Genomic DNA, 23,087 nt, shown 5'->3' on the forward strand with positions numbered 1-23,087 from the left:
TGAATATCTAATCATGTATCCGCCGAGTGTTTATAATCATTTGGATGCTGTTATAATGTGGCGTGAATGAGATCCTGACCCGCCATGCATCCTGGAAAGTGAAAAACATTACGTTCTTTACTCTAAATTACATAATTAAACAATCACCATCAATAAACAGTTGACGCTGTCTGACTCTCACTAGCAGGGAGGGAGGCTGTTTTCTAGGGGAACATTCACTGAAGTCTCGGGCAGGAGCGGTGATTTTTATTGTTATGCTCTAAATCAAGCAACATAATCACCGCCATTCAACCGCGGGAATTGCCGGGGACAGACACTGTTTTACAGGCAGAAATTAAGTGTTGGTAGAATGGACAGGATGACATTTTTTCACTTGGATGGATGCTGTATTTTTATCCTCATAGAAGTTGCCAAAGACACTACCAGTTACATCATAACTGTTGTTTCGTCCTGTATCATTGCTTTGTGGGTGAAAGTGCGGGACATTTCTCTTTTATTTGATGAGTGAAGGATCTGTTTAGCTGTCAGACTGTGAACACCATCAGACCGACACATCCCTGATCTGCGCCTCCAGCTTTTCCATTCACACAGACGCCGGCCCGCCTCTGCTGATACCATCTCCAGAGGCGCACCAGAGCTGCAGCAGAACTGCCCCCTCTGCGCATCTGTAACATTCACACAGATGGCGATGCGGAGAATCGGCGCATGATTCCCACACTGAAAGGGCTGTGTGAATGGGGCTAGGAGAGACTGACAGCAGGGATGTCCCACAGTGGGGAAAACACATCTACAATGAGGAAATGGAATTACCTGAGCAGATAGAGAGAGAACCGAAAGCACAGTGGGTGGTTTGGACAACTCATTCTATTCCTCTGCCTCAGGCACCTCACAGCAAGATACTTCAAGGAACAGCAACAACCGAATGTTTACAGCAAAACTGGTCTCTTTTCTGATAGTCCTCAGGAAAGAATAATACAACAAACATACAGAGGATTTGCTGGCAGAACAAATCATGGAGGGGGGTGATAGTGCTGCCAAAGGGCATGCAATAATTAAATGAAGGTTATAAATTAAATGGTATAAGACAATGGGGGCAGAACTGGCTTGTATGATCAATGTGTCTGCCTGAATCCCAATATATATATATATATATATATATATCTGACTGATTGTTTCAGCCAATAAAAATTATCTACAGATTAAAGTGAAACTCTCGGCAAAAAGCAACCGAGGCTTTATTTGTGATTGTATATGAGTCAAACCTTCATGTAAAAGCATAATTACGATGAAAGAGGCACTTGAAAGATTTACCGCTAAAATCGCTATTTTTGAAACACTAAGAAGGCTCGACACAAAATGAAACTTTGCTCGTAGTATCACCAGGGTCTCTACACATTAACACAAGCATTGAGAACATTGTTTGTGTACACAGAGTTTAAAAGAAGGTTTTTGAACAACTCACATTAGCAGCTGCAACTCCGGCGCGCCGCCGTCATGGCAGACAAAAAGTGTCGATTCCTCGAGTGTGACCTGACACGAAGGCTTGAGGAGCGGTCCATTATTACTCTCCTGCCTGTTAGGTCGCACTCGGGGATCGAAAAGTGCCTCTTTCGTCGTAATGATGCTTTTACACCAAGGTTTGACTTATATACAATCAAAAATAAAGCCTAGGTTGCTTTTTGGCGAGAGTTTCACTTTAATAGATAATGTAAATAAATTGTACCATTAACCCACCACTTATACACAACTGATTTGGCAAAAAGGCCATTTTCCTGTAGTGGCATGTGGGACCCTTTCCACTGGCACTTTTGGCCACACCGAATCCAACCGAGCCAGGCAGACTGTTTACAGCTGCTCCTCTGACCACAATACAAGCCACGTGTGTAATCAGTTAAAGACACACCTTCAAACAGTGAGTATCAGGTAAGACTACCAAACATGTATTGACTACAGGTTCTAAAACATAAAGATAAACTTGCTTTCCTCTGTTATCAAACTGAATACATCAAGTTATTCAGCTGTTCCTCAGATTAAATAGCGACTGTTTTGGACAAACTGTGATGGGCATTTGTCATTTTAGATAAATGAATAATAATGACTCAGGTCTTGTGGTGAAAAGGCCAGGAAACATGCCACGAAATTAAAAGGGCATATTTAAATCTCCAGCCCATCAACTCATTGGCCCACATGCCATGACTCAGGGTGTTTGAGTGTGTATGCGTAGAAGCTGGGGGTGGAGAAGCAGTGACAGACAGATCCATTGTGTCCCAGTTCCATGGGTCATGGGTCACTCGGCTCACTACCCACAGACTGCCAAGTTAGCCAGCGCTCCCCTCTCAATCCCCCATTCCTCTCTATACCCATCCAGAGAAAAGTTCCAGTAGCAGACCAGCCACTGTAAAGCCATTGTTGTTTACAGTCCCTGCCAGAGAGAGGGCTGCCTTGTCATCTATACTGCCTGGTCACATGCTTGGGGTCTTTAGAGAAATGAATTGCAACATCAGCTGGCCACTGGTCTGCATGTCACACTGAAAACATGACCAAATACTGAACTCTAGACAGGCTGCCCCCTCTTGACTTACACTTCAACATATTCTTGGCGATCTAACAACCACCTGCTGTTGTGTGATACCTGCTGCAAGAAGCACTTGATCTCAGTGATCCCGGTACCTTAAATTTGGGTAAAGAACAAACAACTTATTGGCTTATGAAACAAAATGCAAAACATTGAATGCTTCAAGTTTACTTGATAAACACACACAAGATCCAGGTAAATAACGAGGCTGTAAAGTATCAGCCCAGAACCAACTGTCCTATTCCCAGACTTGAATATCTCCAAGTGGACCGCCTTGTTCCTCTTCGGCCTCTGAGTGACCCATAAAAGGGTCTTGGTTGGGTAATTGATTGTAAGAGAGCTGCTTGTGTAGAAAGCAATTCAATTTCCACCGGGCATGTCTTGCCACATTAGCCAGAATGGCACTATTGTTTTGCTCAACCACCAATGGCACGCAAAGGCAACTCTGTCCGCCAAATTGTCCATGGCCCACTAAGAGAATGTGCACCGAGCTGGGCAGGAACTGGGGCACTCGGTAACTTTGAGCCAGGAGGTGTGCTCTCCTGCTGAGTGTGGCTGACAGAGATCTGTAGCAACGGTGTCGTTGGGTTGGATGGGAGCAGCAGACAGGGTCAGTGGGTTTGTTTCAGAGTAACAAAGGGGGACACTGGATCAGGGTCAAATGATGCCTAGAGATGGTTCGGAGGAGCTGGGATGAGACCTGTTCCCATTTCCTGTTCAGGACAATGAACTGAAAGTGCGTTCAGTGTATGAACTCTGGATTTTATAAGTTTGACAATGGCCAAAACAAGAATATGCTGAATAGAAAAACTGTTGGAGGGAGTTGTTCAGAGGAGGAGTTTAGGGAACTGAGAATAAGAGAACATTTTAGAGAACCAATGACAAAATCTGTTGCTCCAATCAATTCACTTTCTGATTCTGGGAACATTTTGCTTGGCTTGGCAACTACGCCTACTGCTCAGGACACATTGAAACCTGGATTTACAATGGGGTAAAATAATTATGGCAACAGCAGCTAGTTTGCACTCTAGTAAATTAATTCTAACGTCAACATTCCCTGCATATTACTACTTTGATAGGATATGTAATGGTTCCTTTCAATTACTTATTAATTTAAGGGACAGAGAATGCTTAACTTATCCATAGCACCACAACCCAAAAGTGGTGGCTAAAGTGGCTGCCACCTCATTGAATAATATCACCACAGCTGCCATCACCCACTCAAGTCAAATCAATAGGAGCTCAAGAGCCAAGGACTGGCTGGTAGATCAGCGACAAACTTCTCTACTGGCCACCCAAAGGGGGTCGTGGCTCGGGCCACTGAGCAGCATATTAATCATAATTATTATTACTGGCCTTTCTATAAACACCAGTGAGGAGAAGGAATTTGTGAATTCTGTAACAATGAAGACATAGTACTTAGCAGAGAACACCCACTTGATCCCCACAAATAGTCTGAGAGAACCATAGCATGGCACACTCAGTGCTGGACAGGACAGTTGTGTTTTTAATCACAATCAGGGTCAACATCAATAGCACAGAACAAATACAAACATTGTTCAACAAGATTAGAAATGTCTGATCATGTTGGTGTAGGATGAACAACACTTTGGGTTGGGGGACGCAGAGGGTTTAACCCAGGAATGTACTGTACACAACCCCTTAATCCAGATATGTAAGAAGATTGCATTTTAATGTGTGTGTGTGTGTGTGTGTGTGTTGTGTGTGTGTGTGCGTGCGTGTAGGGGGCGGTCTGTCCGGGCTTGGTCTGACCTGTAAGCCCCTCTGTCTCACAGTTTCTGGACGAAGCTTACCCAGTGAAGCCAGAAACACTTTTAAGTTGATTTTTGTGGTTTAACCCATAACAACTTTCCAGTAGCAGTTTTCATCCCACAAAAAACATACACACGCTTTGTTGCTTCAAACACATGCACAGGCTTATTCAATGATACATCCAAAAAAAAAGCCTCTCATATTGAGAGTAACACAGAGGGAAGTCAAATCTACCTTACTCACACAACTAACATTTGCCATCAATAGAGTTGCAACTAAGAAGCAGCCAATCTTCACACTGATGGTATTGTTTGTTTATGCAGGTCATACAGAGGGATTAGTATTAAACTACCAGTTTCATAACCTGTTCAAAGTACCTTAATTATGTGTGAACCCACACACATATAATACTTCCAACCTGGGTCTCATGACCATCAAAATAGTCAGCCTGCACTTACTGATAGGAACATGGATGCACTTATTGTAAGGAAATTAAGGTGTAAACAAGTTTAATTTTTTAGGCCTGTCTGAGCAGATGGTTAGCAGTACTGGGGTCAAATGAGCTCAGTTGTCTGGTAACCCTTCAGTGTCGTAAAATTAGCAGAATGTATTTAGGCTATGTAACCATCAGTAGTAGTCGACAACTGCTCCCCCACAGAAACAAAACGGATATATAGTGCAAGAATAACGAAGCAGACTTAGACAATAAGATAATTTCAATGCCATAAAGTAATTGTGTTGTACTGGTAAGCATTATCTCTTTAAACACTTTCTTACATTTTCATGTAGATCAAATCATGAGTGCCTTTCTGAAAGCTGGTTACATCCAAGATTAATCAGAGACCAGTCACATGCTGAAAAGACGTAATTTAGAGGATATCCTCATTAATACACCCCCATGACTTTGACACAATTTAATCTGTGTCAACTAGGAGTGTCACAAATTCTATTTCAAAACAAACAACGATGGAAATGAGCCTTCAATTTCGAGCCGTCAACTGAAATCAAATGCTGTATCGATGATCCCCTGTGCACCCAGCCACATCGACAGGAGGACACAGCTAGCCTACTGTTAGACACTTACTGTGCGCAGGAAGATGAACAAATTGCAAATTGCTAGTGACGTTAAATAAACAGTATAGCTCAAAATCATTCACAGCCGCAAAGGATATGTGGACCCACAGGCCAGTTTGTGTTCAAAGGCACTTCTTAAAAATGTGAATGACAGTTGCCAGGGCTTAAAAGTCTAAATCTAACAATAGCATAGCCTTCAGTGCTGACAACATTTTTAAAATTGAAAGCTGAATCGAATCGTTACCCTTAAAATGGAAAGTCAAATGGAGAATCAAGACACAACTAATATCAACACATAGTCACTATTGAAGTCTGTATGATTTATTTTTCATAATATGGTCCAATTTCTGATTCACTTCAAAAGAATTTGAGAGGGGAACTTAAGCATCATGTCAACAGAAAGAGGTGCACAAGGTCGGAAGACGGCATTGGCACTCACACTCCCATAAACGCACATACACACACACAAAGACTCAGTTTGTTTTGCTTCTAAAGCTCGGATAGTGTTGAACTGACAGCGGTCCACGACAAAATCAGAGAAAAAACAGTTAGCACACTTTGAAAGGGAGACAGAAATATGAAACTGAGGTACAGGAATATGGAAGGTTTTGGGGCATTACTGTTGACTGAAGTAGACATTAATGATTCTGTATGTTTATGACTCAAACTTTACAAACCCTCTTTGATGTTTTATGCATAATCAACAAGCAGTCAATCAACTATACAAGAGGGGTTCAAACCAGCCAATGCTGTTGTGGAGCCAACCGAGCATGAAGGGAACACTGAGACATCCGTTACCGCTGGCATATCCATTTCATTAATGGACAGTGGGAGTGCCTCTCTGCCGATCAAATGCAAGGGCACTGAAAGGCTGCTGGCCTTGTGAGTCTCTTCTGTGAACACTGATCAGCCTCCTAGTGTCTCTGCTTTACCTGGGAGCTATTTCTGACCAGCTTTGAGGAAGTGCACAGAGACATGTACTGTATTCCCCCAAAAGGCAAAACTCTGTTGGCAAGCTCCCTGCTGTGCCCGAGCCCATCTGAGTGCAATTATAGGATGTGTATTAATGCTGTGTTAAAATTGGATTTGCTGTTTGAAATGACTGTTTGGGTGCAGTCACAAAGCTGGCAGAAGGATCCAGACTGATCCACAGTGGTGTAGTGTGCATCCTTTCTGTGTCCCCTTTGTTTGTCACCACAGTATCTCTGTTCAGTGACAGCTGCTAGTGGAAAGTTCTGAGGACAAAAACACAGAGTTTCTAGAAAGTAAATTCAGTGGTCAAAATCACAAGGCTGTTACAGGACTTTAGGAACAGCCAACCCCAGCTGTGAGTGTACAAAAGACGTACAAAACTAGAACTAAACGACGGTAACTCATCTACACTTTCCCATAAGCCTGTACGCTCCAAGCAGACAACCAGAGCTGCTACCTGATGGCAGACCAATTCTAATATCCTTTTCACGGTAAATGACCTCTGGCGAGACAGACACGAGCTGAACCATTTGGGCGCTGATCGATTCACAGCTCATCCTTTGTCTCTTTGGCAGCCACACCAGGTAATTAGCAATAGAAGTGGCATATGACAGAGACAATACGTTCCCCTTGATACCCAAAGACGCCCACGCTCATATGCTTCCACCGGTACTCGCACATGCCAGCAGCAGCTGTACCTCTCCTGAGGGAAGCAGTGAGAGCACAGAAACACTGGATTGTGCACAAATATTGTCTTTGATCTGCAGAAATGTGCTGTACTGTTGCACAAAAATCACTGAGAGATACAAGCTGTTATCCAAAAAGACAGAAGGCGACAGGTCAAAGAGCAGCCAAAGCTTATGAACAGAGGCAAGTGTTAAAGAGGAAGGCGGGAGAATAGAAAAGATACACTTCTGTTACGCAACAGATCAGAGTTTTCCTAATGCTGAATTCAGTAACTGTTCGATTTATTACGTGACTATTTATTGATAGCCAGCTGCACAGGATTCCCTCTTATGTGATACATAACATCCCAAATCACATTACTCGCATTCAGTTCTTGAATAGACAATATGATAAGCATTTCAACAGGAGTTTTCATCTTTTGTATCATGAATTTCAGTCAGTCTCCATGCAGGCGAAACACCAGTGTGGGCGAGAAACAAGGTAAGGGAAATAAAAACACAAAAACGAGCACTGTGGGGAAGGACGGCGCTCTACTTCAGCACTTTGCTGACTCTGATCCCTCAAGGTGGAATCGGAGGTAAAAGGAAAAATCGGAAACAGGGCACACCACACAGAAAGCACCACGTAAAACAGCCGGGGCCAAAAACGCTTTTATACCCAGAAAGCGATATCTAAATGGATTCACCATCATCGTGCCAGAAGCCAGATGCAAATAACACAGACAACTTTGGAAGAGATACTTAGGAAAACAGTTCCCCAGACCGTGATCGCTGTCCTCAGAGGGCTGAATGTAAGCATAGCTCGACCTGTCCACTCATCCAAAGCAAGAGGCCGCTGGGGGGGAAATGACTAGCAGCTGTTTAAAAGGCTCTGGACACAGCCAGCTTCGGTTATGCAACTCTGAGAGCCCAGTGCCCAGAACATCATCACTCGTATGCAAACACAGACCTCTGTGGATAACACAGCAGAATGCGGTCAAGTTACTTGCTAAATAAATCCCACACAAAAACACCCACACGTGCCGAATACCATATCAAACCAATACCGGCACACAAAACAGTTGGTGCCGTCAGTCTGAATGTTTCAAGTCGAAATGTAACAGGTAGAAGGGGCTGAGAAAGAAATTACGCTGGAAGCCAAAAATGTCCCAGAGAGCCAACCTCCCCTCCGATCTGGGGAGGTTTCTGGCTGAGAGAAAGAGAGGGAAGGAGAGCAAACAGGTAAATAAATCACCATGCTTTCAAGAGCTAGCCAGCTAGTTTACCTTCTCTGGGTACATGCTGTCCCAGTCCACCAAGATATTGTGGTGAGCCAGGCCCAGAGAGGGGGGCAGTGAGCGACAGGAGAGGGACGGAATGAACCGCGACGAGCCGTGGCGTGAGGAGAAGAAGAGGGGAAGAGCAGGACCGAGCAAATTGAATAGGTGACGTATCCTCATCATCCGCTCCACCAAAAAATGCCACGCTGCATCACAGGCTGACAGGCAGAGCAGCTTTATAGACACTGGAGTGGAAAAAAACTACAACCACTACTGCGTAGACAGAGGAGAGACAGGAAGCCTTGAATCTCCACTCTGTCACTGTGCGTTTGTCAGTGACAAGAGCAGTCCTGCACTTAAGTCTATTGTAAACCAGTTCCCCAACAATCAAATTCTTAAAGTTTACATTTATAACCTCACTTTGGTAGAAGTTTCGCATGACTTCAAAATTGATGTTTAATGTTACATCACATATGTCTTGTTTTATATCTCACCTATACAACAGTATCGGGTCCAAGAACGGCAAAGAAGTTGATTTGTAGGTATTTTAGAGTTTGTTAACGTTGATGACCCATTCTGTACTCGGAGCATATACTAATTTGCATCCAGTAAAAATAAAAAATAAAGGTAATATTTTTTGCCAATTACTGTTTAAACTGGCCTCATGGATTACTGTATGCAACTTTCGCTCATTTGGGTGAATTGGCTCATATTTATGTAGGAATTATTTTTGCTGTCATTTGGCCGCCCTGCCTCAAGCAGAATAGATAGCTATTGTTGCTAAAGTAACTGCTAACTAGTGCTAACCAGCAGCCTCCCACAAGACCTGGGCCATAAGCAGCCTTCCAAGAACAACAAGACGGATGATGTAAGGAGTTTTCTGATGGACCTAATAACCTAGCATTGTTGCTAAAGTGATCACCAACTGTAAGCGGTCCTATGTGCTGACTCACCCCCATGGTGCCAGGAGCCGAGCCCGGCATGAAAACCAGCTCAGTACTGTATTCCCCTTTGTCAAACGAACCTCCATCACAAGGAGCTGAGCATCTCATTATATAAATCTATCCTGTCACACGAAACTTGATGGTACCATTCTCTCAGTGGTCAGCACTGTTTATAATTGGTTATAGGGGCAAATATTGCTTGTCAATATGTGAAAGCGCTGCATACATTCATTTAAAGGTTCCGTGTGGAGATTTTGACCTCCAACAGCATAGAGCATATAGAGCTGTTTATCTATTAATTGGGACCCTCTTGTTTTATCTTGTGAAGATGAAAATGGGCACAAGTGGGGACACGTTGTCACATCATTCCACTGATCAAGAAGGGCGTAATGCACGAAAAAGCACTTGGTAGGTTTGCTTTTCATTAGTTTCATTTCAGATGAATCGCATTAACTAACACAGTTTGAAGTGGGAGTTAGAATAAAGAACTGAAACAGCACTGACAATGTGCAATGTGTCCTGTCTGGTGCAGTATTAAGTAGCTGCTGCCCCAGCTTCAACAGCATTGGCATGACACTATAAAAGAAAGATCTTTTTCAAAAATGGGTTTCCACTGTGTGCCAAGAATAAAATACAGAGGTAAGCACTGAATATTTTATTACGTTTTGTTGGCATCACTGACTGCTTCCATCCAAAATTGCTGGTCTGAGAAATCTATGCCTTAGACCTAAAAACAAACAATGACAATAATGGAATATAAGTAAGCCACTGCATCCTTCTCATCTTTAGCCCACACTTCATGGAAAGACTTAAAAAAGGTTAAATCCTGAGCTGTACACAACACAACTGTGTCAACGTCAGCTCTTGTGGTCGTCTTGAAGGCTCAGCCCCGGGGGGCTTGAGGATTTAATCCTCTTGTTATGTCACAGAGGCCTGTGTCAGGATGGATGTGGGGAATAAAAAAGGTGGTCACAGGTTGGACAGCAGTACAAACGCTCCGAGTTTCCTCACCACTGTCCTCCCCTTCACTGAGACCACAAGTGACAACAATGCTCAGTGTTAAGAGCGATGGCAGAGACGGGTGAACAGAGGGGAATGCGAGGCTAGTAGAAGTAGAAGTGGAAGCAAAAGAGACAGAGTGAATGAGAAAAGTAGAAGAGAAACTAGAATGTCCAGACAGAGGAAAGAGAAGAGAAATACAAAAACGCAGGCAGGCGGATAAGCAGACAGACACATAGAGAGCTGAAGACTCGCATGAACACAGCGGATGCACTATTTGCTCAGGTTTAATATTAGATTACGAAAAAGGTCCAGTGCTTCACTTTTGAGGCAAAAGAAGACCTTCAGTGACTTAGCTTCCTTGTTGCCTCACTGTATGTGAGTGTGTGCGTGTAGGCACGGAGACAGGAATGTCAAGTATGCACTGGAAAACAAGCAGGGGCCTCCTTTTCAGCCCGTCCAGGAGTAAGACTCTCGGCAGAGCTCCAGATTACAGGGCACAACAGGCAGGAGATGGTTACACTTTACAGCACTGCTCGCACTTACATTTGGTGGTATATAGGAGAACATTATGCATTGAGGGCATGCACTTTATTATACTTACTTCAAAAGATTTCAGTTTATTTGCAAATTGGCTATAAAGAGTGCTCTGCAGCAAATTTTAGACACCGCAGGCAAAGAATCTACTTAGCACAACGTGTAATTAGCAGGTTATGTGGCGTTGGGAGGTATAGATCTGTACAGTAAACTGAAGAGAGACAGAACCTCTAATCAGCCACCACACTGTCTTTTATATGAACAATACACACATTCTGCTTCACGTGGGAGAATACTCGCGTCACTGGGCAATAATGATCCAATTCAGTGCACCAAGACAGCAGCAGTAAACCGATCAAACCTTTCTAGGAGTGAAAACATTTTTAAGGTGCACTTTAGGTGTCCCGTCCACCCACACATAGCAGTCTATTTCAAAGCACTGCTAAGCCCCTGATACACATTGTCAGCCCTTTGCTGTGTTGCACAAGTCAGCAAACATAGAAGTTAGTAGAACCAAGCAAAGAACGCATGTGTGCATGTCGGAAGACACAACAGTGCACGATGAACAATCCACCTACATTTGAGAACATCCCAATGGATGCTCAAGACATTCAGGAAATCCAGTTTTGATACTCTCCACCATCTTTCATGGTGGCCTTATAATGTTGCTCTTTCAAGGCATTCATCTCAATGCAGCAGCCATTCAGAGGTTTACGCCTAACGGGCTTCACCTAATCTCTCTAAAAAAAACATATCTGTCTGGCCTCCTGTCCCCAGGTCTGTGCCATCCTATGAGGACCCTTTCAGGGTGTACTTTGTCCATGTCTCGCTACACTCACAAACCCCGCCCTCCCTCCTCCTACTCCTTCAGGCATCGCCAGCTAGCAAGGAAGACCACACAGCAGGCTGAAGGCAGACAGACTCTGGCCTAGACTCAGCTGTTTCCTTTAGTTCTTAAACCCTCTGAGAATCCGTCCGGATACAATTACCAGCCTGTTACGTCACTGACTATAGGCATCCTTAAAAGTGGATTCTCGAAAAGATTTCTGTGAAATAAGACTGATCGGCTTGTAACCTCAGGGAATTACCGATTGTATTATTAACATGAAGAGCTGCATGGTACAGACTACAAGGAGTTCTTAACAGCTAAATGTGTTGGAACTATGAACGACATAGCAAGCCCATCAGTGGTTGGTATCTTGTTTGGAGTGTGATTGTGTGAAACAGTATAAAAAGCGGAGGCGTGGGGGCCTCTCAAGGTCTTTTTAATCAGACAGTGAGTGAGCGCAGGGCAGCCCGCTGGCTCCACAGTGCACAACCACAGACACAAACACATCCAGGGCCACCGCATCTTCCCCTCAGTGACACATCTCAGAGAAGGAAAAGAACAATCTGGCCTCTCACACAATCCTACTGAGCAGCCTCTATTCGCCCATTGTGCTTTGGAAAGAAAAGGAGTTTCCCAGTCCCGTTCTTAAAAAGACGCGAGTCAAATTAGTCCAAAATAATCCAAGTCAAAATAACTTACAAGACTCTGTGTGTGGTCGTGTTTTTCTGCAGAATTTTAAAATAGGCAAAATGGCCGTGTCTTAAAAACTGAAAAGCTGTAAAGAAACCCAATATGTTTATGTGAAAAACAGGCGTTTCAATCCTACGATCTGCCACATTCTTTAAAGAAAACAAACAACCCATCCCACTGCCAGATTCCTGAGAAGTGCAGAAAAGAGGTTTATTTTGCCAATCCCTTAAGAGCATAGGAGCTGTGCTATTAGAGAAGAGGGGAGCACTTTGTGACTAAAGAGGATTCAGGAGGAGGCTGGCTTTGTTACCACAAACCCCACCAGCCCCTCGTGGTGGTGAGGAGGCTGGGAGTGAACTATCGAGGTCTGCTGCTGCCACAGCACCAGAGATAAGCAAATTACATATGGAAAGCATGGAGGGACATGGAGGCGTTAATCGTCACCCCGAGATCAAATCTAATCAATTAGGGGTGGCCAGCTGGCACTCACGGGAAGGCATGTCAGTGACAAATCCATCTTACAGATCCATTCATCCAGCAGCTCTCGCTCTCCTTTACAGGGCGTACGCCTTAGGGTGAAGGATCTACAAATTGTTTGTGGAGGGGAGACTGAAGGTGAACTCTTTTGTTGGTTGAATAACAGAAAAATGGATAGTAAGTAAAAGAGCAACTAGACAGCATCTTTTTTTTTTTTTTTTACATATCAAGTTTGGTTTACTTGTCTCAAGGAGTCCTACATTCCTCTTAAAAACACTTGTATGATGTATAAGGTGAGGTACACTGATGAAAATGATGCTCCCGGCAGAGCCACCTCTTTTTATTGTCAGGGGACATCATCAGTGTTATTTGACCAGGGTGTTGAGACTACAATCTTAGCGAAGAAAAAGCAAAATAAGTTCAACAGAGTTAGTTAACATAAGTCAGTAAAGAAGGGCTGAATAATTAATCAAAACAAAACGTGTCTTAACATATTAGGGCTGGGCGAGATGGCCTTAGAATAATGCCCTGATATTTTTGGGATAAATTGTGACACACGCTATACATCTCAATACCTATAAAATCTCCTCAAAAGCCCCTCAAAACTGGTAGATGACAAAATCAAATATCATTATATTTTTGACCAAATACATTGATATCCATACTGTGACAATATTAGTAATGATGACTATTGGTACCATTTTTTTAAAAAAGAAATCATCAGAATTGCGAATATAATCACCAAATGGGTATGGACACTATCATGACAAGTGGATCAGTCGGGTGAGTTCAGAAAATGACATAATTTTACTACATTTATGTCACAATACAACAATCTAAGATCATATATAGTCTCATATCACGATTAACAATAAAACACTGATATGTTGCCCAGCCCTACATCTAACATGATCACCATCTGCCACATGGAAACGTTAGATTTGCACACAGCTGAAGAAACAAAAGGAGTGCATCCTAACCCTTAGCACCCCACTCCTCCATAGTTCCTGCATTGTGTTGATCTAACTGTGCTTCATTACAGGAAGCAAGGCTTGGGATTTATACTGGCTGAGAATGACTCCTGTCAACTTCACATTCAACTCTGGTCAAGAGTAGAGAGTGATATAGCAGTGAGCTGAAAAGAGCCGTGCTTAATGCAACGGTGTAGTTTTGCTCTGCCTTCCTTTGCATCACTGCACTTTTCCCTCAAGGTTTCCACTTACAGGAAAATTGTTTCACTGTAATGTGACAGATGTTCACAAGCTTATTTTTCCAATTGCAAAATGTCCAACTCAGAGCCCATTATATATTGTTCAAATGACGATTTGTCTATACAGCTATGTTCGAAAGACATTCCTTACTCAAACATTGGTGTCAACTTCAAAAATGTGTCATTATTCAGGATCTGGTGAGCCCTAATAACTCTCGGAAATTTGCACAACACAGCATTGTCACAAAACAATCCTCTCTCTCTCTCCAGCAGGTCGAGTTTGTGTGCAGCCGAGGAATGACAGGAAGCAGTGGAAGTAGGAGAGTTAAAAGAATTGCAAGGGTCATTCACTAGCCTGGCAACAGGCAGAACAGGACAAACTAATACAACACTGCAAAAGGCACAAAGAGTGAGGGAGCGGGCTTCACCTGCCCCGGCGACCACAGACAGCGATGAGTCCCGTCTGCTGTCTGTTTCTTATCCTCCCCTTCAGCACAACTGTAGGCTGACAAAAAAAACACTCCAAAGAGCTGCCCATGCAAATGTAAATGCCTGAGAGTGAAATGTGTGTTTATTTTCACCCGTGTGATCTGACAAGCATGAAATTAATTCAGAAAGGTTGGTGCAGGCAGGCAGCAACATAGGAAACAACCCTTTTCTCGCCCTGATAGGGGCTTTTGAGGTATGTCAATTCCGACCCACAGACCATTTAAGCTGTCCTCCGCGTGGGGCTCTGAAGCTGTAAAGTGTCTGCCATGCTTCCATTCTCACTTGCCTTTCCTTGACATGGCCCATCACACATGGCAGTCACACCCACACACGCTTTCGCTCACCCAGTGGTCCCCACGGCGGGGCGACTGGGGGCAACAGACTGATCCGCCGTAGATATGACCTAGTTTCTATTCAAGCCTGTCTCTCTTTGTTCACTGGTAGAGGATGCTGCTGCAGCCTGTGGAACAAAGAACACAAGCAGCACTTGGAGCCTTCAAACAAGCTGACCCTGCCTAGATACAGCCACCCCAAAATGGCTCCTTCGTTTTCTGCTTTGATCCACCTCAGCTGCAGACGGGGGAGGATAAGCCCCAGTTCCTGCCGTCTTCCACCTATTCTCCTGGCTCAAAAGGATGAATAATATCATGGAGGTGGGAGGAGGCCTGAGTTATCAATCTTGGGACTGCAGGGATGGGGGGAGGGGAAAGTTATCTAATTTATTTGTCTGGGGCACCAGGAAGTTTGGATCCATTCACAGGGCTTACTTTACATTGATACCAAATCCACTGCAGAGATTAGCTGCCTCACAGGCATTCGTTTTGGGCGTAATAACGCATTAATACACATCTCTGTTGTACAAACACGTTTAAAAGCATAAGTAACAGCAGTGCTACCAAACTACACCACCAAGCACTTGTGTTTGGCTTTTCTTTGTATTAAATGGACCTGAAGACTCTCAATTACAGAACCCTTCATTAACAGTGGAGCTGTGAACACACCATTTAGTATTTAATGACCCTTCTGCAACAGCCCCCTCCCCAGAAAATGCCCATCTGCACAATCCACACAAATCACACTTCACGGCCAACAGTAGAGGAATTTAATAAGCACCAGCAACTGCTGCCGTTTTCGTCAAATCTGGCAAATGAGGCACAACATATTTTGAGGTCAAGTGTTTTAGGTCTGATGAATGAATTCGGCTCTGCAAGAGACAGCCGGGGAAGAACATGCAATCTGTGTACGGGCAATATCGCAGAATCTGATGGGAGCAAGGGTGGTTATCTTGCAGCCATCCCCAGAGAACAGAATCAGCACAGGGTGGGAAATAAACCAGGGAGAATGGAAGAAAGGGATCAAAAAGGGACAACCGAGGTTACAGTGAAGGACAAACCCAGTGGTGCTCTTGAGAGTCACTCCTCAGTTTCCTGTAACAACCCAAAAAAGGACAAAAGCAAAACTCGAAGGTGCATCACATTTTTTACAAAGATTAAAGAAGCGACTTACCTGCATGTGTTCCGTTGAGCTGCTGCTCAGCTCGTCCCCAGACTCGGAGTCATTGAGGAGCTTGTTCAGCCCCTCCGCTGGCATGTCACTCGGTGGGAAGGTCTTGTCACTGTCTGGACTTTTATTGAGGCTGTTCCCCACTTTGAGCGGAGGTGAATCTGCCCGTGTCCTTGGCAACGTGGAATTGTTGGTGTGGTGATGGTTGTTGTTGTTGTGAAGAAGTACCAGTTCGGCTACCACCTTGCAGTGATGGGGACTTCCCAAATTCTGATTAGCATCCTTGAGCAGAGCTGGCGGTGTGACAGAGGATGGCGATGGGGTGGAGGAAGGCGACGGGCGCCCAAAGCTCGACATCTCCGGCTGGGATCTGTTGAGGTTTTCATTGGATGCGCGGCAGATATCCAGAACAGTGGGCTTAGCCCTTACTGCGGGCTTCTGCGGAGGCATGAGTGCCCGACGCACCTCCCTTACATACTGCGCTGGCACGTAAAAGGCCTTTGTGCCCTCCTCCTTCTTCACCTGCCACCAGTCCTCATTGGTCTTCCTCACCAGCATGTACCACTCTCCCTGGCGGATCGTCACCATCTTGTCTTTGGCCTTGTACTCATAGTCGTACTCCACCTCAATGTAGACCTGGCCCGGGGCGATGGGCAGCCCCTCTCTGTCAGCCATGACTGCCGAAACACGTACTTGAACTCTGACCTCAGCTGCTCAGCGACCCAGGCCTAGAGGGCTCCTCATGTCTGACCGGAGAAACTGCTGCGCTGCAGGAGATAAGAAACACAGGGAGGGGGTTTTTTTTCCTTTCAGTTAAATGTCACAAGCTAATTTTGAGGCACAAGCCCAAAGGCAACAAACACTCACCAAACCACGTAAACATACTCGCATTTCTTGCACAAACCACAAACCCCGTCAACCCCAACGCTATTACTCACCTGATTACCACCAACCACAAAGTACTACCACTTTAACACACTCACAGTATGACATGAGCTACTTCCAGACAGACGTACTGTATTGGTCAGTCAAGTAAGGAACACCACATGAAAGCTCCTCCCTCTAATCAACAAAAACCACAGTAGATAGTCAACTCTGATTGCTCCGGTACGTGATATCACTGCCAAGGATAGACAGCCTGGTAACCTGATCACCCTCTGCGGCGCTGAAGGTGGCGACAACATGACCCCACGTGCTGATCCTGCAATGCGATTCAGTGACTACAATGACTCCCCGGAGCTCACGTTCCCTCAGAGACTGCATCCAAAAATAAAGTGTGTGTCTTTTTAAAGATTCTGCAGTTTGGCATCAGTACGCATTAGCACAGTTACAAGGCAGAGTCCGAAACCTTTAAAGAGCTGAGGGCGAGCTTCTCGATTTATCACACACAGCATGCGAGTAAGAGGACAGCTGGGCCCTCACCACTCCTGCAGGGTTTGTTTTGGGACGAGGGCCTGTCATTGATCCGTCTGTCAGAGAGTCTCCCTTCATCTGTAAACTTAAATAAATACCTGGGCACTCCCTCAGCAGAGGAGCTGCCACCGAGCCACAGCTCCCCGCATATCAAATTCTTCCTCCCTGAAATAGTATCCGCTTTGGACAGACATCCTGGAAGTGCAGGCGGTAAAAGCAGGTGCTTTTAGTGAGGCGTGAGAACACGCCGCTGAGTCTATAAAGAGGGCCGTGCTTATGTAAAGGAATATGAACACACATTCTAAAGCTCAGACTGACAGCTATGCACCAAGAATAGATTTATGCTGAGAGCCGTCTGGGCCAAAGTGCAAGCCCATGTGAGATGAGCAACCTATTCATAACTGGCATAAATTGTTTCTCTTTTATCCATTTCAACTCTGTAAAACACACACACACACACACACACACACAATATTACATCATCATCAGGCCGTGGCTCTTAGTGCACATGCCTGACAGCAGCCCAGTACGGGCCTGTCCCGGTACACGCTGCAGCCATGATGTCAACGTCCAAGCCATCATGAATGACTGTCTCTCAAGGAACAGTCACTGTCTGTTTTAATCAGTGTGTGCATTGCAAAGAGTGTTGAGAAACGGTCACAAATCCTCATGCAACCCCATATTGACACAATCTACAGTTCACACCTTCCCCAGAGGTGCCAGGGAGTCAGGAGTCTGACAGAGCTTCAAGTCACGCACATGATAACACAGTCGGTGCGTTTACATGACACTCGAGAAAACCGAATTGTTAGATTAGTCCGACTATGATGGATTTTTAAGATGCATGTATACACCTTAGTCTGATCCGGACGGGATCGGATTTGTCATAGATTAAAACACCTCTATTATTCGATTAATAGTTGCATTACTTGTGCATGTATACGTTCCATCAGATCGGATTTTGTGTTCTGTGCAGGTCCGAGATTTTTTTCCCGGGGCCGTGAGCCGGAAGTAGAAGGACGGCGGCGGCGGGTTGTTGTTGCTGGTGACGTAAAGAGGTCAGCCGGAGGTGGCTCTATTACCACTAGTTGAAACGGGTACTGCACCACCTATTGTACCGGGGTATGACATGCTTCGGCCGATAATTAGATTTTCTCACCGGCATGTATACTGGGACAATTGCAGTTGTCTGATTGAGCAGCATAGTCGAACTATGGCTGTAATCCGACTAAACTGGACATGTAAACTTACTGGCTATCAGCGATGCTTAACGACAGCCAACGTCCTAACCTCCTTACAGTGAGTTCACAGTGATGCTGCACACTTTCTGCAGGGAGATTTGGCCCTTGTCCCTCCAGGAAGTTAGTATATTGTGATTACAAACATTTAAGCAAATTCAATCAGTTCTTAACAACCTGGAAATTGTAACAAATTAGCACAGCCAGGGCTGCACAATATATTGTCTCAGCATCGACATCGCAGTGTACGCACAGACGTGCAGTGTCAAGTATAGACATTTTTTGTGAAGATTGAAACATTTGATAAATAAACAATGTTCAAAATAACATTCTTCTTTACAGTTGTGAAGATAAAGACATGTAACATAAACATCTTGCTTATTAGTCATCTTCATCTTATTAGTGCTAAAGGCCACGCAAGGCAATTATCTGACATTCTGCCCAAAAGCAAATACAAAATGGCAAGTGACCGATATTTTTTTTCAATGTCAATACAGACACAAAATAATAGCAATGGAGGAGACCAATAGAATGTAATGACCAGTGATGGAATGTGAGTCATGTGAGTACCATCAATGCAAGTACTGTGCTTAAATACTAGGTTGGGGTACTTTACGTGAGTATTTCCATTTTCAGCTACTTTATACTTCAGATACTTTAGTTATTTATCTTATAACTTTAGTTGCTAGTTACTTTGCAGATTCAGATTATTAAATGCCATTACTTGTGATGGGTAACCAGTTAGATAGTGTAGTAGACAGGACATTGAATGAGACCATTGAGCATTACTACAGACACAAAGAGAGTGGATAATGCATCAGAACTAGGGGTGGTGAAAAAAATAGATTATTGATTAATCACGATTATAATATTTAAGATTATGATTTGATTATTACATTTCCAAAAATCGATAAAAAAATATATATATATATATATTTTTTTTTAAATAGTAATACAAACCGGAGTCCTCCTCTTACTGGCTTCTGCTACATGGTCCACAGTCTGGAGCCAAGATATGTTATTCCATCCTGGAGCTTTTTCACACTTAAATCGATTCCAAATCTTTACAAGGAGACAAACCTTTCCGTGCAAGTGTCCCTCAACTCTGCTCACAGGGTAGCAATAACCTGCGATGCCTGGACATCCAGAGCTACAGTCTCATATGTGACCGTTACAGCTCATTATGTCAGCAGTTAATGGAAGCTAATGTCCTACGTACTTCAGGCGAAAGCTATGGATGATAGCCACACAAGCGCAGATATGTGTGAGTTTCTCAAAGCAATGGCAGACGAGTGGGGAATAGAAACCAGAACCAAAGCAACACATTTTAAATCAATGTATTTAATTGACAGTGGGACACAGAGAACACCACTAAAGACAACATCAGCCTTAATAATCGGTCAGGCCAACAATCGGTCTATCCATTGTGGAAAACACAGGAAATGCATCGACTGACTTACTCTAGCTGAAACATGAGTCTGAGTGCAGACAATACACATCACACTGACAGAGGCTGGTGCATCCAGGTCCTTTAGGCTACAACAATCCCCCTATAAAGCTAGAAAGATCTTGAAGGGACTGTTTAGCAATGTGTACTGCATTGTATGATAGACATATTCAGGGACCTGAATAATATGACGGACAAAACCTCGAAGTGACATGATGGTGCCAGACTACGAGAATGTCCCGCTGTTAGTTTGTCCAAAGATAACTTTGTCTGCTGGATTACAAGCTTCTGTTCTCTTCATACCGCTCGCATCTGAAGTTGGAGACACTTATTCAAAAGAGTAAGGCACCCAAACATACAACAGTATAACCAAAACCTTGTTCCAGGCAGCAATAAATAGTTGATAAAATGACATCTTAAGAATCTAACTCTAACTGTCTTGCTGCAGGCAAATCAAAAGAGAAACCTTAAAAACCAGACAGGAGCTGGCAGGAGATGGAGCATGACATCGCTCACCTATGCAGAAGCCCACAACTGAGTCACCACGACAAAAACTTACTGTTACACTGACTCAGGCACAATACAGCAGAAATTTACAACTCCACCTACCCCCCCCCCCCGCTCTCAACCGCTGCGGTGTCTCAGAGCTCTGGCAGAGGGCCCGAGAGAGTGAATTTCACTACAAATAAATCACAGTCACAGTGTGGTTTCAGAGCAAAGTGAGGTCTCAGAGGAGTGCGTTAGCCAACTTCTTCCTCCGTGAAAACCCAAGGGATGCAGCTCGTGTTTAAAAACTGGTTGACACAACTCAACACGGCAGCCACTTAAACACTACTGTCCATCTGTCGGTGTCGTTTCTTCGTTTTGGGAATTATTCAGGTGAGATCTAAGCTGACATGAACAATATGTGTTATGAATTTGCTTTGATCCGGTTCGACTTTATGTCCTCACATGTTCACGGTACCAGACAGCAGCCACACATTATTCGGCCCTCAACAGAACTATTAGATGGCCAATACATTTTTCATTACTTTAACTGATCGAAGTACGCTTTGTTGGTTTTGAGCCGGGCTCCGGGGTACGACTACTTTGGTCACACGTGCGCACAGAATTTGGTCAGGTGTTACTAAACATTTTCATTGGTTGCACTGGTGCATCTGAAGTTTACTTGGTCTGAATCTGGCCTATACTTTATAGCTTTACCACAAAGTTTAAACTCAATGAATGCTTTGTTTTGTTTTTTGATAACAGCCTAATGATATTTTAGGTTTATTTATTTGAGTTTCTCCAGCACTTTAAATAGCACACTGTAACTTTAAGAACAACCGACTGGGGTTACTGCAATTCCTTGTTGCGTGTGCTGTGATTTAAATAAGAAAAAAATGACCGTTACTGCAAAGTAAATATAACTCCATTTGTATCTGTAGGCATATGTAAATCTACAGAAAAACTTCAGTTAAACAGATGTGATGCCAGATGTGGTTCCTTCAGGAAAAATCTCACTTGTGACTATTCCCATTGCAAAGGTCATCTAAAAAATGTCTGTGCTCCTTGCCAACATGGGTATGTCTGTACTGCAATGCCAGTGTGATCTAGTTCAAAAAACACCTGTATAAACTGCATTATGGCAACGAATTATAACATAGCATTCAAAACTAGCTGCCAGTTAAGGTTAATGAGTGGCAGATAATCAAGCCACTGCACTGGCTCAGAGATCACGACCTGTGCTTTTGTCTGCATACATCTGCAGACCAGCCTCTGTAGCAGCAAAACACCCTGAGACTCGGACTGCCTTTGTCCCTGTGCTTCATTCAAAACAGATGTGGCCGAGCATCATCCACTCCAACATGTGCTGCTGCATTTCACTCCATCTATGCGGCTTCTTCCCTGCATATTGGTTCATGCACGCTATGAAAACAGGGTTCTGTTGTCATTAGGCAGTGTAGAAGCCCTGCAAACAAACACCGTGGGTGGATAAATTGTTGGGGCTGAGCGACCAGAGCATGCCCGGGGCGGGAGGCGGCGGTGAGGGGGGCCATAGGTGGGGGGCAGGGCCCCTTGTAGCCCCACACAGACTGCAGAAATACAACACAAAGGAGTTTAATCCATGTGCATTAATAACAAAGGATCCGGACTCGACATCACCAAGGATTCCCAGGAGCGAGAGAAGGGCAGGGACGTGCCTGCCGGAGAAAGCCCCCCTGAACGGGGACAAGCAGCCCAAACACACCGCGACAAAACAAGATGAACCTATAGGTGTGTGTCATACCGGCTGATGCTATCACGTGGAATTTTTTGATTACCCGCCTCTTAAAATACCCATAACGTCCTGAAATGACCGCATTTCGATTCATTACCGATGGGAGACATTTGAGTGACAATTTCCAGAAGCTTCGTGTGTGGACAAAAGCACTGCAGGTTCACTGACACAAACCCTCCGATCCTCAACAGCGTGCATAGCAACAAAGTAACTCCGACAGAAGCCAATAGCCTCTCGCTGACCAGGCGACGAGCAGCGCCAAGCAAAACGGACACATACTAACCTCGAATAACTCCAGTGGTGTCTCCGTTTCGTGCGTAGACCGTGGAGATAGTGAGCAGGAACTTTTCCCACCTATTTTGGTGACGGCGGCTCCGACTGCGAGTCCGCAGCAGACCTCCACTCAGTCGGTCTGTTCGCAATCCCCCGCCTCTCCACACTCTGTCAAACTGTGTGCGCTTCAACGCGCCATATCCGGCCACAACCTTCAAAGTAAAGCTTTAGTCCAAGAACGTGGTTCATTGTTTGTAGGGTCTCATTAATTTCTCTTTTTTTGGATGACACTTCTTCACACTTCTCCCGTATATGATTTGATTTGATTTGATTTGATTTGGGGGAACATGATGCCTTTATCAATATGTGTGGTGGAGGCTGTTGATACCAGTGATTAAAATTCTTGAATTCAAAGAAATTATGAAAAGGTCCAAAGAAA

General features: G+C 44.2%; 1 protein-coding gene across 8 annotated transcripts in view; it reads right to left on the reverse strand.

The window, feature by feature from the left end:
* arhgap12b (Rho GTPase activating protein 12b) overlaps nucleotides 1-22,824 on the reverse strand; it is a 67,516-nt gene extending 44,692 nt beyond the window's left edge. For 6 of the 8 annotated variants that reach the window (XM_030398526.1, XM_030398523.1, XM_030398525.1 and 3 more), the window contains exons 1-2: nucleotides 22,659-22,824; nucleotides 16,021-16,784 (exon numbers count right to left, since the gene is read on the reverse strand). In XM_030398526.1, coding sequence (XP_030254386.1) covers nucleotides 16,021-16,692 — 672 coding nt within the window. In that variant the 5' untranslated portion in view covers nucleotides 16,693-16,784; nucleotides 22,659-22,824. Of the gene's footprint in view, nucleotides 1-8,345; nucleotides 8,535-16,020; nucleotides 16,785-22,658 lie in introns of those variants that run through there. The other 2 variants (XM_030398521.1, XM_030398527.1) reach the window with 2 other exon arrangements.
* Between the last annotated feature and the right edge of the window lie 263 nt (nucleotides 22,825-23,087).

The sequence above is a fragment of the Sparus aurata genome, chromosome 19 (assembly GCF_900880675.1).
Source record: "Sparus aurata chromosome 19, fSpaAur1.1, whole genome shotgun sequence".
In the NCBI taxonomy this organism is placed as follows: Eukaryota; Metazoa; Chordata; class Actinopteri; order Spariformes; family Sparidae; genus Sparus; species Sparus aurata.